This window comes from Lolium rigidum, chromosome 4 (assembly GCF_022539505.1).
Source record: "Lolium rigidum isolate FL_2022 chromosome 4, APGP_CSIRO_Lrig_0.1, whole genome shotgun sequence".
In the NCBI taxonomy this organism is placed as follows: Eukaryota; Viridiplantae; Streptophyta; class Magnoliopsida; order Poales; family Poaceae; genus Lolium; species Lolium rigidum.
This window is the reverse complement of record NC_061511.1, coordinates 61,925,625-61,944,923: the sequence shown is the minus strand read 5'-3', so window position 1 is coordinate 61,944,923 and position 19,299 is coordinate 61,925,625. Positions and strand designations below refer to the sequence as shown.

The 19,299-nt window shown below is 44.5% G+C and overlaps 1 protein-coding gene across 1 annotated transcript; it reads right to left on the bottom strand.

The window, feature by feature from the left end:
- Positions 1-9,455: 9,455 nt before the first annotated feature.
- LOC124649335 (acyl transferase 4-like) lies at positions 9,456-19,045 on the bottom strand. Its single transcript, XM_047188986.1, has 2 exons — positions 18,623-19,045; positions 9,456-10,653 (listed from the first exon to the last, which is right to left on the bottom strand). The coding sequence occupies exons 1-2, from the start codon at positions 19,043-19,045 to the stop codon at positions 9,799-9,801; spliced, it is 1,278 nt and encodes a 425-aa protein (XP_047044942.1). The 3' UTR covers positions 9,456-9,798.
- Positions 19,046-19,299: the final 254 nt, after the last annotated feature.

Sequence of the window (19,299 nt, the reverse complement as noted above, 5' to 3'; positions counted from 1 at the left end):
CATGTCGCTTACCCGATAGAAACCCTCGAGACGAAGGAGTTGGCGATGCGCCGAGATTGGTTTGTTTTTGGGGTTGAACGTGAGTTGTTGTTTATTCCATAAACCCTAGGTACATATTTATAGTCCAGGGACTTTCTAATGTGGATGTGCACTAAACCGTGCACGAGATAAACTCTAACTTCTAAATCGATACATAATTTATTCTACTAAGATACACGGGCTAACCAGCCCAACTTCTCCGTGCGAGGCCGCTTCATAGATCTTTCATATGTAATCTTCTAAGCCCATCTTGATCGCGGCCCACCTCCTGATTTAGCCAAAATCCGGTGATAACAATTACATATATGTCTCAGGTTAGCAGTGGCGCACCACACATATGTGCACCATTGCTATGTAACGTAGCAATAGCGCACTACATGTGCTGCGCCACTGTGCTGGCCAAAATCGTACACCCCCGTGGCGCATCTGCGGCGTGGTGCGCCACTGTGCTAGCCCCCCACCACGCACGCAGGCACGCACCCACCCATGCAACCCCACACAGCGTGCACCCACCTTCGTGTTAGCGCGGAATGACGGTTCGAGCCCTGTGTCCACGGCAGTCCAGTTCGTGTACGACCCGTCGGGGTGACTGGCGCGTGGGGCCACGGGGCTAGGATGGGAAACTCGGAATCCCGCCGGGAAAAGAGGGTTGGATGCGTGTCGTGTGTGTTGTAGCAGAGCTGGAGGCGGGGCCCGCACCACACCCACGCACCCATGGACTCGTCCCCCACCAAGTTCTCCACCGCATACTTCTCTTTCTCCCCCAAAATTCTCCACCGCACCCACCACATGAACCCTAGCTTGCTACCACTGCAGCTGGCCGGCGCCACCGGGCACGGGTGAACCACCTGCGCGCGCAGCCTCCACCATCCACAACGTCGCGCCCACCCCCTCTTCACCGATGGCGCGAGCATGGTGTGGCCATGGATGGCCGCATCGGTGTCGTGAAGCCGGCGGTGGAGGAGGCGATCGACGACGGGGAGGAAGGGCCGGCGGTGGAGGAGGCGACCGACCGATGACGGGGAGCTGCCCCTCACCCTGCACTGGCCGCGTGGCCGCGTGCTGCAGTCCTGCCACGCCTTCGGTGAGCACCGCCCGAGATCCACCCCCTCCTCCTCCTCCCCCGCCTGCGGTTGCTCTCTGATCGCTTTCCGCCTCACCACAAGCCGCGACCTCCGGGTTAGGCGAGCTCTCCGCGCGGCGGTGACCACGGGCCTGGCATCTTTGGATCTGACTTGCCCTTCCATTTTCCTTGCAGTGGAGCTTCCGGCCGCCGGCACCGGCAGCACATGAACCAGTGCAAGTAGCGACTACCTAAGGGGCTCCTGGCCGTCCTCGTCTTCGTCCTCCACTTCCCCACCACGCCGGACGACGGACGACGGCGCCGGCGCACGGACGGCTGCTCTTCATCACGGCGAGGACACAGCGGCCGGGCAGCACGGCGAGGAGCACAGCGCCCGGGCAACCGCAAGGATTCGATTGTTTTTTTGTATTTTTTAGGGTTTTAGTTGCAAAGTTGAGAAACCTTAGTATTTTTGTAACTAGGTCCTGTAATAACTCTACGTTATAATAATATAACAATGTATCTTTCAGAAACGGGTGAGGATTTTTTTTTATTTTTTAATATAATCGTTGGTAGTGGCGCACCGTAGCTTAATGTAGTGGCGCACCAACTAATTGGTAGTAGTGGCGCACCGTAGCTTAAAGTAGTGGCGCACCATGACGTGTTAGTAGTGGCGCATCAGCTGGTGCGCCATTGATATATGGGTGGTACTAGTGGCGCACCACTAGTGCGCCACTACTAAAAGTTAGCAGTGGCGTGATATTAGTAGCGCACCACTAGTGCACCACTGATAAGCAAAACAGGTGTGCCACTGATAAGTAAAACAGGTGCGCCACTGATAAGCTGTTTTCTAATAGTGAACTTATCGACTACATCAACCACGAGATTTATCTCAGTAACACTTAGCGATCTTCGAGGGTATGTTGATCTTCACCGCGTTGCTACCATCTACTAGATTAGATCTTGGCTTGTTATTCGTTCTTGCAGTAGGAAATTTTATTGTTTTCTATGCTCCGAATCGCTACAGTGGTATCAGAGCATGTCTATGCATAGATTGGTTGCACGAGTAGAACACAATGGTTTTGTGGGCGTTGATGCTTTTGTTGTCTCTTGTTTATTGTGTAATTTGCATCTTACGACATGGTGGGATGAAGAAGCCCGGGCTAACCGCGTTCATGATACATGTTCCACGCTTGACATGCAACTTGTATTGCATAAGTGGCTTTGTGGGTGTCAGTTTCTCTCACCATACTTAAGATTCAATTTACAATTTGCAATCGATAACACTTGTATCAGCGTTGTGGTTCATATTCGTAGGTAGATCGGATCTGAATCGAAAACCCTAAACCACGTAAAATATGCAAACAAAATTAGAGGTGTCTAACTTGTTTTTGCAATGTTTGGTGATGTGATATGTCCATGATGTGATTATGAATATATTTGATGTATGCGATGATCCTTATTGTATTGTGGCAACCGGAAGGAGCCTTATGGTTGTCTTTATATTTCATGTAGTAGTTTTATTTCAAAATAGTTTTAATAGTTGCTACACGTGGTGGACAACCATGAAGACGGAGCCATTGACCTTGATGCCACGCCGACAAATGATGTAGATCATGATCGTTGATGATGGAGATCATGCCCATTCTTTGGAGATGAAGATCAAAGGTGCAAAGATAAAAAGGGCCATATCATATCACATTATAAATTGCATGTGATGTTAATCCTTTTTATGCATCTTGTATTGCTTAGATCGTGATGGTAGCATTATAAGATGATCCCTCTCACGAAAAATCAAGATAATAAAATGTTCGTCCTTAGTTAGCGTCATTGCTAAGACTCATTGTTTCGAAGCATCTCATGATGATCGGGTGTGATAGACTCCACGTGTGCATACAATGGGTGCAAGCCAGATTTGCACATGCGGAAACTAAGTTTTGACTTAACGAGCATAGCATGTACAGAGATGGCCTCAGAACACGGCATACCGAAAAGTTAAGCATGAATCATATAGATGATATGATAAACATGTTGATGTTCGCCATTGAAGCTACATCATCTCTCGTGATGATCGGACTTGGTGTAGTGGATTTGGTTCGTGTAATCACTAAGACAATGCGAGGGATATTTTTTTGAGTGGGAGTTCACCTGGAGGTAATTTTAAGAAATAATAGTAAACTCAATTTATCATGAACTTAGTCTAAACTCTTTACAAATATGTTGTAGGTTATGGCGACCCCTACCATCAACTTTAATTCGTTCCTAGAGAAAGAAAAGCTGAAAACAATGGAAGCAACTTTACGGACTAGTTTCGTAACTTGAGGATTGTCCTCACTGTTGGACAACTTCTCTATGTGCTCGATGCACCGCTGGGTGACCCTCCTGCAGAAATAGCTACCGATGAGGCTAAAAATATTTATCTCACTCGGAAGAACCATTACTCCACAGTTCAATGTGCCATCCTCTACGATTGAGAATCGAAGCTTCAGAAACGCTTTGAGAACCACGACCCTCATGGTGTATCAGTGAGCTCAAAATGATATTTGAAACTCATGCGGTCGTGAAAAGCTATGATGCTGAAAATATCTTTAACTGTAATATGGAAGAGGGCATCTCCTTTAGCGACCACGTGCTTAAGATGTCTGGGCACGCGAAGAAACTCCAAGACTTGGGAATAACGATTCCTAATGCCTTGGGGATTCATCGTGTCCTTCAATCACTGCCACATAGTTACAAGAACTTCGTGATGAACCACAACATGCAGTGCATGGACAAGACGTTACCTGGACTCTTCTCAATGCTGAAAACTGCTGAACTGGAGATAAATAAAGAGCACCAAGTGTTGATGGTCAATAAGACCACAAATTCAAGAAGCAGGGAAAGCCTAAGGAAAAGGGTAAATTCAAGAAGGGCGGCAAGAAAGCTGTCACGCCTCCTAAGAAACCTAAGGCTGGCCCCAAGCCTGATACTGTGTGCTATTATTGCAAAGAAGAGGGACACTAGAAGCGGAACTGCTCAAAGTACCTGGCAGATCTAAAGAGTGGCATATCAACAAGAAAGGTATATCTGATATACATGTTATTGATGTGTATCTTACTAGTAATCGTAGTAGTGTCTGGGTATTTGATACTGGTTCGGTTGCTCATATTTGTAACTCAAAATAGGAGCTATGGAATAAATGAAGACTAGTAAGGGACGAGGTGATGATGTGCGTTGGAAATGGATCCAAGGCCGATGTGATCGATGTCAGCACGCCCCCCTACATCTACCATCGGGATTAGTTTTAAATCTGAATAATTGTTATTTGGTGCCTGCGTTAAGCATGAACACTATATCTGGATCTTGTGTATTGCAAAGAAGTTATTCATTCAAGTTTGAGAATAATGGTTGTTTGATTTATATGAATAATATCTTTTATGGTCATGCACCTGAGATGAATGGTTTATTCTTGTTAAATCTCGATAGTAGTGATACACATATTCATAACATTGATGCTAAACGACTGAAATTAAATGATAATTCTACATACACGTGGCAATGTCGTGTTGATCATATTTGAGTGAAGCGCATGAAGAAACTCCATTCGGATGGACTACTTGAATCACTTGATTTTGAATCACTTGATAGATGCGAAACATGTCTGATGGAAAAAATGACTAAGACTCCATTCTCTGGTACTATGGAGCGAGCTACAGACTTATTGGAAATTATACATACTGATGTATGCGGACAAATGAGTGTAGCATCACGCGGTGGTTATCGTTATGTTCTTACTTTCACAGATAATTTGAGTAGATATAGGTATATCTAATTAATTAAACATAAATCCGAAACTTTCGAGAAGTTTAAGGAATTCCAAAGTGAAGTAGAAAATCAATGTAACAAGAAGATTAAATTTCTACGTCCTGATCGTGGAGGTGAATATCTGAGTTATGAGTTTAGCATGCATTTAAAGAAATGCGGAATACTTTCACAGTTGACACCGCCGGGAACACCACAGCGCAATGGTGTGTCTGAACGTCGTTATCAAACTCTCTTAGATAAGGTTCGATCTATGATGTCTCTTACAAATTTACCATTATCATTTTGGAGTTATGCATTAGAGACAGCCGCATTCACTTTAAATAGTGCACCATCTGAATCCGTTGAAACAACACCGTGGTTTGGGAAGAAACCTAAGTTGTTGTTCCTTAAAGTTTGGGGCTACGAAGCTTATGTAAAAAAAGTTACAACCTGACTAGCTCAAACTCAAAGCGGAGAAATGTGTATTCATAGGGTACCCTAAAGAAACAATTGGGTATACCTTCTATCACAGATCTGAAGGTAAAATCTTTGTTGCTAAGAACAAATCCTTTCTTGACAAGGAGTTTCTCTCGAAAGAAATGACTGGAAGAAAAGTACTAATCGACGAGGTTACTGAACCTTCTCTCGAAAATCAGAGTAGCGGAGCACCGGAAGATGTTCTTGTGCCGCCTGCACCGATAAGAGAGGAAGCTAATGATATTGATGATGGAACTTCGAACAAACTTACTACTGAACCTCGCAGGTCAGCGAGGGTTTGTGTCACTCCTGATTGGTACGACCCCGCCTTAAATGTCATGATTGTGGACAACAATAATGACGTTGCGACGTATGAGGAAGCAATGATGAGCCCGGATTCCAACAAATTGCAAGAGGCCATGAAATCCGAAATTGGATCCATGTTGATAACCAAGTATGGACTTTAGTAGACTTAACTGATAGCCGCAAGGCTATCGAGAATAAATGGATATTCAAAAGAAAAACATATGTTGATGGTAATATTACTGTCTATAAAGCTCGACTTGTCGTGAAAGGGTTCCGACAAATTCAAGGAGTAGACTATGATGAGACTTTCTCACCTGTAGCAAAGCTAAAGTCTGTGAGGATATTGTTAGCAATCGCTGCATTTTTCGATTATGAAATTTGGTAGATGGATATGTCAAAACGGTGTTCCTTAATGGTGACATTGAGAAAGAGTTGTATATGGTACAACCCAAAGGTTTTGTCGATCCTAAAAATTCTGACAAGTTATGCAAACTTCAGCGTTCCATTTATGAACTAAAGCAAGCATCCCAGAAGTGGAACCGACGCTTTGATAAGGTGATCAAAGCTTTTGGATTTATACAAAATTTTGGAGAATCTTGTATTTACAAGAAAGTGAGTGGGAGCTCTGTAGCATTCCTAATATTGTATGTGGATGACATATTATTGATCGGGAATGATATAAAACTTCATTGTAGTGTCAAAGGCTATTTAAATAAGTGTTTTTCAATGAAGGACCTTGGAGAAGCATCATACATTTTAGGCATCAAGATTTATAGAGATAGATCAAGACGCTTAATAGGGCTCTCACAGAGTACATACCTGGATAAGATTCTAAAAAAGTTTAGAATGGTTGAGAGCAAGAAAGGGTTCTTACCCATGTTACCAGGTAAGATCTTGTGTAAAACTCAAAGTCCAGCTACGGCAGAAAAAGAGAAAAGATGAACGAAATCCCCTATGTCTTGGCCATAGGCTCTATCATGTATGCCATGCTATGTACAAGACCGGATATCGCACATGTTGTTAGTTTGACCAGCAGATATCAAAGTTATCCAGGAAAGGAACACTGGACAAAAGTCAAGAATATCCTGAAGTACTTGAAAAGAACTAAGGATATGTTTCTTTGTTATGGAGGTGACCAAGAGCTTATTGTAACCAGTTACACCGATGCTAGTTGGAACACTGGTCCGGATGACTCTAAGTCACAGTATGGGTACATATTTATTTTGAATGGTGCATAAATATGCTGGAGGACTGCTAAGCAAAGCGTTGTGGCGAAATCTTCAATGGAATCGGAATACATAGCAGCAATTCAGAGGCTTCATCAGAAGCGATATGGATGAAGTGTTTCATTACTGAGCTTGGTGTGGTTCTTAGTGCGTTGGACCCGATGACCATTTATTGTGACAACATGGGTGCCATAGCCAATGCATAGGAGCCAAGATCACACAAGAAGCTGAAGCATATCAAGCTACGTTTTAATTCTATTCGCGAGTATGTCGAAGACAGCGACATAAAGATTTGCAAAGGACACACTCTCCCTAGAGCGAAACATGACCAACACCAGAACGCCATGGGTGTTAGATATATTACCATGTAATCTAGATTATTGACTCTAGTGCAAGTGGAAGACTGTTGGAGATATACCCAAGAGGTAATAATAAAATAGTTATTATTATATCTTTGTGTTTATGATAAATGTTTGCATCCCATGCTATAATTGTATTAACCGAAAACATTAATATTTGTGTGTTTTGTAAACATAAAAGAGTCCCTAGTAAGCCTCTTGTTAAACTAGCTTGCTGATTAATTGATGATCATAGTTTCATGATCACGAACATTGGATGTTATTAATAACAAGATCATATCATTAGGCGAATTATGTGATGGACATACACCCATAGTAAAAGTAGCATATTATCAAGTCATTAAGTTCGTTGTGCTTCAAGCTTTAAGATACATAGTAACCTAATCCTTCGACCATGAAATCATGTTAATCACCTACACCGGATGAATGCTTTGATGATACCAAACACTACTTTGTAATTGGGTTGTTATAAAGGTGGCATTAACTGTTCGGAAAGTATAGGGGTTGAAGACGTGGATCAATAGTGGGATTTGTCCATCCAAATGACGGATAGATATAATATGGATCCTCTCGGTGGAATGACATCCAACTAGCTTGCAAGCATGTGACTGGCTCACAAGGGATATCATATCACAGTACGAGTAAAGAGTACTTATCGGTAACGAGGTTGAACTAGGTATAGAGATACCGACGATCAAACTTCGGATAAGTAAAATATCGCGAGACAAAGGGAATCGATATCGTATGTAAATGGTTCTTTCGATCACGAAGTCATCGTTGAATATGTGGGAGCTATTATGTATCTCCAGGTCCCGCTATTAGTTATTGATCGGAGAAGAGTCTCGATCATGTCTGCATGGTTCACGAACCGTAGGGTGACACACTTAAGGTTTGATGTTGTTTTAAGTAGATATGGAATATGGAATGAAGTTCAAATATTGTTCAGAGTTTCGGATGGGATCCAAGACATCACGAGGAGTTCTAGAATGGTCCGGAGAATAAGATTCATTTATATTAAGTCACTTTCCAATTTTGAGAATGATCCGGTTCATTTATGGAAGGTACTAGAAAGTTCTAGAAACATCCAGAATAAATCACTATGGAAGGCGGAGTCCCGGTTGGACTCCACCAACCCTAGTCGGGCAACCAAGAGGGAAGGTGGAGTCCATGGTGGACTCCACCACCTTGGCCGGCCAAGCAGCAAGGAAAGGGAGCAATCCCACTTGACCTAGGTTTCCCCATTATGGTAAGTTTTGGAGTTGGACTCCAAAGTGGTTTTGGAGCAACCCTAGAAGTTCCACCTATATAAAGAGGAGGAGAGGGGAGGGGGCCGGACACACCAAGCCAGCCGCACCACCAAGGGTACCCAAGGCCGGTGCCCCAGGTACCCCCTCTCCCAAACCCTAGCTACTACCTCCTTCCTTTTTCTCCCGCGGTGCTTACGGCAAAGCCCTGTCGGAGATCTCCACCACCACCGTCACCACGCCGTCGTGCTGACGGAATTCCGAGGAGGATCTACTACATCCGCTTCCCGCTGGAACGGGGAGAAGGACGTCGTCATCAACACCGTACATGTGATCGAGTGCGGAGGTGCTGCCCGATTGTGGTACCGTCAAGATCTTCTACGTGCTTTTGAAAGCGGCAAGTGATCGACTACATCAACCACGAGATTTATCTCGTGATCTTCGAGGGTAAGTTGATCTTCACCTCGTTGCTACCATCTACTAGATTTGATCTTGGCTTGTTATTCGTTCTTGCGGTAGGAATTTTTTTGTTTTCTATGCTACGAATCCCTACACTAATCTCAGTCGTACATCTATTGATCTAATGAAGGTGCACATCCATGAGCCACACACGTTGTCTCTGTGCACGACAAGAGCAGCGAGGCGGTCGAACCAAGTCAATCTGTTGATCTCGGAGACAGATCGAGGAAGATGAGGGAGGGAAAGACCGCCAAGGCTTCAAGGAAAAAAGTGGGTAAGGGCGCCCCGCTGTCGTGAGTCATCCGGCAACCTCCTCCTGCAGCGGTAGGGGGAATGGTGGTTGACAAGGGGAGCGGCGGCTGGGTCGCTAGGGTACCCCCCCCCCCCCGTGGGGAAACGATGATGAGACGTTTTTTTCCAAGATCTCTCGTTCATGAATGATATTATTGCAGGGTACTCCCTACAGTATTTTCGCAGATGATAATGCTAGATAGACATCGTAGTAAAATCATATAGTCATTTATTTCATCTATATTCTTCGAGTGCACCTTGAGATAAGGTATACATACATTGGTCGTCTCATACGCGAGAGGCCACATTTCCTCCCATATGTCCGTAGAAAGCTCGTTCGAGCGCGCTTCTAGTATTGCGCCAAATCCGTTAGGAGAACTGAAGCAAAGCAAATTACACATACGACACACCGATACCATTCCGACAGGTGTATAAAAGTTGTTTTTGTACTACTAACAGTATAAGAGCTTGATTGCACATGCACTGCAGACGTGATCAATTCACTGGGTGCGGATCGACGACTCCACGACGGTGCACGATCACCTCACTTGTCACTTGCCGGCGGCGGAGGCGAAGGTATTCATCTGGTCCCTGAACTCGGGCAGGTGAGCCTCCTCGACGCACATGGTCATGACCCTGGCCCCGACCTTGGGCGCCGGCGGCGCGCCGATGACGGCGACGGCCATGAACGGGTGGTACGAGAACGGCACGACGTGCGTCGGCGCGCCCCACCCGTAGTCCGCCTCTAGGAAGCCGAGCCGCGTCCAGTCGGAGACGAACAGCGAGTCGTACGTGAACCTCAGCTCGTAGGGGTCCTGCGCGAACCCGCCCACCGCCCACCTCGCCACGTCGCCGGCGAGCCGCGCCTTGGCGTCCCTCACCGTGCGCACCACGTCCACCACCTCCCCCGCCGCCACCTCTCCGCTCCCGCACGTCACCGTCACCGGGTAGAAGCAGTTTCCGTAGAACCCTGCACCGGCGCCGGCGAGCATGAGGTGGCGCGTGTTGGCGAAGAAGCAGACGTGGACGGGGCTGTCGCCGCCGAAGCCGGACAGGAGCAGGGCGCGGGTGCGGGACTGCCACGTCTTGGCGACGCAGACGTCGAAGGCGGAGCATCGCTGCCCCGTGGCGGCGAAGAAGTCGGTCTTGATCTTGGCGATGTGGTCCGGGCTGAAGTCCACGGTGTGGCCGCGGAGGTCCAGCAGCTCCAGCTTCGGCGGCGGCGCCGGCATCCGGGGAGGGTCCGGCACGAGGTCCCGGGCCCAGACCGGGGACACGCGTGGCTTGGGGAGGCCGCGCGCATAGTCCGCCACCGCGTTGATGAACTGCCCGGCGCCCAGGCCGTCGGCGATCGTGTGCACCGAGATCAGGCCCACCACGAAGCCGCCGCAGCTGAACTCCGTCACCTGAAATTACGTCCAGGATCAGTCGAGGCTTCAGAACTGAAAGGTTCTATGTTTTCCCAGAAAACAAAATCTGTATTACTATGTGTAGCCAATTAAAAAATGCTTGTACTTACTCACTCCGTCTAAGAAATTGTTTTGACCATTATTTTAGTCAATAAAATATGAAATATATGTCACAAAAATTATACCATTAGAAAGCTTTTTGCATATGAATCTAACGATATATATTTTGTAGACATAAAAGTTATATTTTATTGATCAAACCAATGGTCAAAGTTTGTCTTGAACTGCGTGCGTGCCTGTTAAACCGAAACGGAGGTAGTAGTTAAGTTCTACACCCTTCAGTTACATTGTGACCCGTCCATATGAGTTACAACTAAGTTTGCTTCCATTGCAAATAGAGTGGAACTGAGATTTGTTGCAAGTGGAGATGCGACTATAAAAAAATCCGAACTGTTCAATTTGCTTGGTGATTCGTGCTAGTCATTAGTTGCAACCTAGAGATTTAATGACATCATCTCAATGAGAACTAGTCACAACTACAAAATTGGTTACAATTGAGATTTATTGACTGAAAAATAGTCACACCCTAATAAATAATATTGTTTTCCTCCAAAAAAATAATTTTTAGTTTTATACTTATCTAAATTATGTGCTACACGGTCCGTCTACAAATAAATGTATTTCTAGTTCTTACTAATTCATTTTTTATATTTGACCAACTTTATTGTAAAGAGTATCAACATACATGACATCAAATATGAAACTGCACTTAAAAATGAATCTAATCTAGCATTAATTTAGTGTAATAATTATTGCTACTTTTTTCAAAAAAAATCAAATATTAAGATGTTTGTTTTAGAGCAAAGACTAGAAATGCTCATATTCTTGGATGGAGAGAGTAGAAATCCAGTAGACAATGTGTACACAGATGGACTACTAAAATAACAAACCGCGTACAAAGAATATTTGAAAGGTAGGTGCCAGCACAGTGGCCCAACACATTCTACTACGTACTAAGGCTGAAAGCGATCGCACTTGGGCAGCATTGGTTTTAGCAGTGAGAGCAACCTGACGGATTGACTCCTCTCACCAATATCAGACTTACTATAAACTAATCTTGCCTGTTCTTTTCACCGACGGCCCAACAACTCCCGCACTGGAAGCTACTCCAACTGAGTAGATCTAGAATTATGTGGGATAACTCACACTTGGCCTCTTTCTCCGCGTCACAACTCACAAGTGCTTCTTCAGTTCCACCATATATCGGCAACCGGAGGTCAACGCCAACAAGCAAAGTACATATGGGTAACGGCTTAACCCAACACGTACGTACGTGTAACATAGTTGGTGACATGGTGTGTCCATAAAAAGTTTCTAACGTTGCACGGCTAGCTAGCTAGAAAGCGGTCCACCGCAGCCCGCACCGGCAACTCCCTCCAGCCCGAATTTTTTTGGAGTGTAGATCTGTCCCTGATTGTCGTGGTTTTAGTTAATTTTTTAGCTGAAATCATGAAAAGAATTTGAAAACAGAAAGACGTAGCGATTGCAAAGACGATCATGTACTCTCCGTCTCTCTCAAAATATAACATGTTACGAACATAATACACGAGTAATATAAGTTGTAATTAATTCTAAAACTATCTAATAATATTAGTGGGCAGCGCATAAGCATAATCTAAGTATGCATGGCATAGAAAGCGTGTCACGTAGTTATAGTTACCATACTCAAGGTATGTAGCACATACACCGACGTGCACTCATTGCAGTGATCTTGCACCGTTGCACCGTACAAGAAGATTATTTTCCCCTAAATACATATCAGGGAGCTATGATCCCATGAGGCATGCATGATTGGTGGATGCTTTGTCCTACTCTTAGCCGGTAGAGTAGGTGTTTCTTTTAGGTCCGGCTAGCCTAAGTACGACATGACACCACACAACAAGATATTGTTTGGGAGCCCGGACAAAAGCGAAAGGCGATCAACCCAGATTGATTTTCAAAAATCCAAATCATGTTTCTCTTTTTCTTAAAGCAAAGCAATACCCTTTTTTTTTCATTTAGTGTACTCTCCGTCCCACAAAGAGAGTGTCTCAGATTTGTCAAAATCCAGATATATCTAGACATTAAGTAGCATGTAGATACATCTAAATTCTGGCAAATCTCAGACAATCTTCGTGGGACGCAAGGAGTATTAGTTATCTAGTCTAATGAGCTAAAGTGTGCAAGATTATGAGGGCGGAAACTAAAGGTGAAGTAGGTGCTCGATCGATTGTGAAGGGAATTAAAGGTGAAGAGTACTCTTGAAAGTTCCCCCAGCAGCAGCCGGTCGTCTAGCAATTTTGCAAACTTATGATGGGCCTAGATGCTTGCTACTTCAACTGTCGCAACTCAGCTGAGTGTAGGAACCTACCATTACGTTCTGTTTGTCTTCTAGCTGGCACTAGTTATCTAACTTTGAGCGATGCTATGCGTACGGCCCAACACTTCGGAGATCCAAACGTCTACGTATTAGACTGAACTACACGTCTACACCACGCCACTAGATTGGTGATTATTGTACGCGGAGTAGTCGCGTCTTATCTCTTGTTTTCCAATTTTGTTGTTAGCTATGGACTTGTACGAGTCAGCAACCTGAAGTCATATATGTAGCCAATAATACTTGCTGCCAGCTTTATGAAATGGACAGGTGAAAACAACTAACAAGACGTGTTGGGTAAGTTAAGCATATATTGTTTGCATTGAGCATGTCCAATCTGCGAAAGGTGGCAAGCGAGCTCTGGTTTTCAAAGATGGTATACGTAGTAGGTAAACACACAGTATTTGGTGCAAGAATGATCCAATCGTGGTCAATGAGAGGTACTTGGTCGATCCATATGATCCACTCTCCCAAGTCCCAACCTACTACGCTGACTACTCATCCAAGTTAGAATGTGACCCAACGATATGATGTCGTCGCGTGCAGGTCCAACTGATCATCGGTTGGTTAAATCAGACAATTTTTCACCGATGCAACGACTCTCGCTCTTGCTTCCACTATGTTAATTTGACTTCATATGCATGTTATGATAACGATATAGCCTTCGAAGCCTGATGTTGTCTTGCATAGGAATAATTATACAATACGAAACCATACTTTGTGTAGATACACCTCATTTTTATTTCCTTACTTTTTATTCCGTGCTCAGTCAAATTCAAACCTTATAAAATCTCGCCAAGGGTGTAAATTTTTTTCAACATCTAAAATTCCTAACAAATGATAATATAGAAGTATATTTTATGATGATTCCAGAATAATATCAATATCTATAGTACCAAAAAATATTAATATAAAAAATATTCTATAATTATTCCAATAATACAAATTTTATATTATCGATACTAATTTATTTTCGCGTATATCTGGTCAAACATTATACTTTTGACTTCGAGTAAACAGTGATTGGAGGGTAACAAGAAAAATATAATATAATAAAAGTATAAATTTTATGTTTTGGATAATATGAATTTCTATTTTTACACGTGGTGAATATTGTATTGAGGGACAAAAATTATGGACAAACTAGCATTTTTTTATGGGAGGCGGGAGGTGCTTGTCGGCTGGGCTCGACACCTCAACCTCATCTACGTCGATTACCTCCAAAATGTCTTTTTTTGTGAGAAGAATCTAGATCTATGTTATAGAAGTTCAGTAGAAGGACAAAGTGCGCCAAACATAATAAAAATTAAATCAAGGTTCTTGAACCACCTAACGAACCAATAACGACTCTAGAATGAGATGACGACACGTCGCGGTAGCCACCCCCTACCAGAAGCTGACCTGACGCTGTTGACGACAACTAGGAAGTTTTTGTGCATGTGCCCTTAAGTACTATCACCCCTGAGCCAATGTCATCGCTAGTGAACTCTTCAATTGATCTAAGTATTTTGTCATCAAACATGTAACGTGCCTTAGACTGAATGAGACCCAACACCCCATGGAAGTATTTACCAGAGGAATTCCCGCCCTCCTCAACGCCACTGGAGATTGATGCAGATGAGGTGGATGAGGAGGCGGGTACACCTAATTATTGTCCCCCGCAACACCGGCATAGCCACCATAATACTACTGTAGAAAAGCTTATAGCAGACAACCGTTTGGTGACGGGCAGTACCAGTGACAACATACTAGTGACATGCATCTTGCCCTTCAGTCATGAGCAAAATGTGTCTGTTACTAGTAAGGGTTTCTGCAGTAGTGTGAAGTCACTCGCGTTGACCCGTATCTAATTTTAGGGGCTCTACTACATCGCAAGGCACAACTCCAAGGTCCCCACTCCCTCCCACCACCAAAGCAGCGAGCAGAGGTGGCAGCGACCCATCGATTCACGGTCCGAGACGGGGCAGATGGCGATGGCGGCAGCTAGGGTGGAACCCTCGTTGCTGCTTATCTTCTTTTCTCACATTTCCAAAATGTCTTGTTTATTGCTGCAAATGCATAAGTGAATACTAGGTCCCCTCCGTTAAAACTAACTGTGCAGTGCAATTTCGGCCAGATTTAGATAAAAAACTATACGACTGCTATTTATATCTTTTTATCTCCGGATAGTGGTTGCACTGTTGGAGATGCTCACAACCGGGCGCCAACCAGCAAACCATGCTTGATGATTAGCCCAACAAGTACGTAAAAAAGGCAGCGCAGGCAACATTTCGTGCTGCAAAAGATAGCTGCATATCTTGTGCAAAAGCATGACACCTGCATGCTGCATGCCCATGCTGCTATACATGTATCGAGCCCTCTGATGATTCGCGGAACCAGTTGTGGTGGACATGCAGCATAGATATCTGCATAGTGATCTTGTGCAAAAGCATGACATGTGCATCTCTATTTTTTGTCATTTAATTGGAAATGGAAAGATGGATGCATCGCATATCTTTGGAAATTAGAGGAAGGCATGGTGCGTGGTGGTGGGTGGTGGATCGATCTCGAGTCTCCACTCTCCACTCTCCACTCTCCACTTTGGTGTCCTCCATCTGATCTGGTGAAGCAGCTAGTGATCTCCGCTGCCCAGCTACCCGTGAGGCCGTGACTGATCGAGCTCCATGCCCACATCGAATGTATGTCAAGGGTCACCTTCACCTGTCGTCGTCGTTGCGTAGTGTCTCCCGTGTTGTTGTTGCACGTCACCTACCGACGCATATGTTTTTCCACGGGAGTGAAGATACGTGATGTCGACTGGAGAATCAAATTACTAATTTCCTAATAACTCGAATAAGAAGCCAACAAACGGTAGAAAGATCCTTCGCTCTATTTGAAATAGTGCGTGCGCGGTACGTACATGTAATATCTCCGTGCCGTCTTTTTCGTTCGCAGTGCAGATGCAGAGATGCTGCCATGCAGGTGGCAGGGAAAGTCACGTCCAATCGCAAGGCCATAGTAATTTTTTTTTTGAAACAAAATACGTATATACTGTAACCTCTATGAAACCACACAAATCCTACACTATGAAGACCCCCAAAAGACTTAGTATGAAGAACTGACTCGGCGTGTTTTAAGATTGATAAAGTCACAATACTAGGAGCCATGTCAAGTCAAACAAAAAGAAGTAGCTGAGATGTTACCAAATATCATCGGTCATAGTTAAGCCCTTCTTTTAATAAAAATAGATTCACACAACTTTGGGCCTCGAAAATCTGCCAAAAACTATATATGCACATAAGACCATGTACTATGTATATAAAAAGCGATTCCTAACCTTCTCTCTCCTCTCTTTTAACCGGTTCAATACATAGCAGGGAATTGATTTCTTGTATCTGACACAAGATGCGGCTCAACATATTGGTTCGCTTCTTTCATGCAAAAATGGGACCTAGTAGTAAAACTGTGAGAGAGAAAGGAGATGCATGCATGCACTCATTGAGTAGAGATGGTCCTACAATCGGTTCAATACATAGAGCACAACCTAAGCGGTTCCAAATTCTGACAATAGTTTTTTGAACCAACGCTACATAGTACATGGCCTAAATACATCTTCATTGTACGACGTGATTTTTTTTAAAATATGTTGTATATTACAAAATATAGAAAAGACTAAATATTGACATAATATGTACTCGTATTTTATTATAGTATATATTGTTCGATTTTTTTCTAGCTGAGAACTAAGTTAGTGCGTCCTACACCATTCTGACACCAATCGGTTGCATGTGGAAATGACTTGCAAGTTGTGTTGCAGTTTAATTATTTCAGTGGAAAATATGTTTGTAACTGAGATTTTTTAGTGGGAAATCACCGTAGAGCACCTGCGCTCTACGTGCAACTTTTATTTCCCTGGGGATACGAGAGAGCGGCCACATGTGCGCAGGCGTTTATCGGTGTTGGCTCACCAGTGGATTCTAATTAGAGCAATTACAATAAGATCAGTCAGCTGGCTATAAGTAATAAAATATTATAAGTTTACTTAGAGGAAGTACAATAAGTCCTACTCAGCTGGCTATAAGGATTAAAATAGTATATTATTGCTTAGTTGGAGGAGAGAGAGGAGGAGAGAGAAGGAGAGTGGGCTCTTATGCAAGAGCCAGCTCTAGCACGTGCTCCTAGGCACTTTGTGAGAGTGAAAGGTGGGTCATACATTGATAAAGTACTACATTTTTATAGTTCACTATTGTATATGTTGGCTCTAAATTGGCTATAGATGACATGGCACTTGGCTTATAGCCAGCAGCTGGCTACACTATTGAAATTGCTCTTAGTTGGAGGAGAGAGATTAGGAGAGAGCAGAAAAGTGGGCTCTTATCTAATAGCCAGCTCTAGCACATGCTCCTAGACACTATGTAATACTAAAAGATGATCCATGCATTATAAAAATACTACACTTTTATAAGTTACTATTATACATGCTAGCTATTTAACTATAGATGATGTGACAAATTATTATAGCTGACTGCCGGCTACACTATTGTTCTTGCTCTTAACCGGTCGGCAGCAGGGTAGGGCCCTGTAGCATAAGTTCAGATGTAACGTTTGGCTTATCCGTTCCGTTGTCTTGTACTAGTACTACTGGACACATGTTCAACAATAAGAGCTCCATCTTAACCTTTGCAGTCAGCTAAAGGCAGGCTGACATAGTTGAATTGAATACATGATGGCTGGTAGTCCCTGTGTTCTACTACATAAAAGTTCAATATGCTAATTGCAGATAAGTAGATAACCATACACTTCATGTTAGTTCTGGGTACTATGTCGGTCATCATCTTTCGATCTAAGCCTCTAAAACACGAACATGATCACGAGCTTGATTTCATGCATGAAGTAAAACCCTGACAGACTATTATGATGGCAGTAGCTTGGTGCCACACTCCTACCTGTAGCAACACATGACTTTTGTCGTTGCATGTGAATGGGGAGGAACGCGTAGGTCGTTTTTTATTTTTTTCCTTTTGTGATAAAGTCACGGGCCAAGGATAGTCATATGGAGACAAAAACTGGGTACATGGCTGGCGGGTAAGTTCGGCAAGGGTCAGATGAACAGTGTTCTAGGATGCCCGTCGGGATTAAAATGCACCGCCCTCACATGCCTGTAATTAGCGTGCTTGATTAAATTGGCGACGCGCAAGCCAACCTCTTACTCCAGACCGTTCTCGACTAAGAACTATCCCCGCCGTTTTTTCTATAGCTCAAAAAAGATAACGAGTTGTCTACTGAAACTTCAAACGGATATATGGACCAAGTATATATACGTATTTCCGATTTTTTATGTCGCAAAGAGCTCATCCATAAATATATAGATACGGCTACTTTTTTTTGCATATGAAAAGTTGTGTAAAGGTAATTAACCATCACCTTTCACTGTGTGTCTCGATCGACTCTGCGGGTGCGAGCTGTGTCGAGTGCTACTTTTGAACTTATAGCTTAGATAGCCTATGATGTGCATCATGTGCAGGTCATGTAGCCTGAACTAGCTATCGAGCGGAGTATGTGCGTTGGTACCTGCATCATGAGCGGCATGTCGAGCGGCGACACGTCGGGCGCCGGCTCCGGCAGCAGCTCCTCCTTGGGGATGGCCATGGGGTGGTCGAGGTGCCGCACCTCCTCCAGCCCGCACGCCGCCGTCGCCTCCACGAACCACGCGCCCTCGCCGGTGCACGCCACCCGCACCTCCCCGCCCTCCGTCTCCACGAACCGCCCGGCGAACGGGTAGTAGTCCACCAGCGCCTTCCCCAGCGCCTCACGCACCACCCTCGCCGGCGAGCCCTTAGCGGCCGCGCCGTCGAACACGTGGAGCGACAGCACCAGGTGGCGCAGCCCCGGCACCCGGTCGAGCGCCGACAGCGGGAGCGTCACCCCTGCCGCCGCCGTCGGCGACGATGGCGCCACCAACGACCTGCTCGTCCTCGTCACCGTGAACCCCATGGCTAGCTAGCGAACGTTTGGTAGCTGCTACCTTAGCTGAGCTTTCCCGTTGCTCGGTTAGGCTTGTCTGTGTGCGACCCTTTGCGTCGTACTCGTCTCTCTATATATAGTACCATGTGAGCTAGCTGTGGTAGTAGTAGGTGAGAAGGATAACGATCGATGGGCCCTACGACGCGGCACGACTCGATCGGTGACTCTATTACGTCAGTAAGAAATGGGTAAGATAATAGATGGTTGAGATAGATCAGATGTCG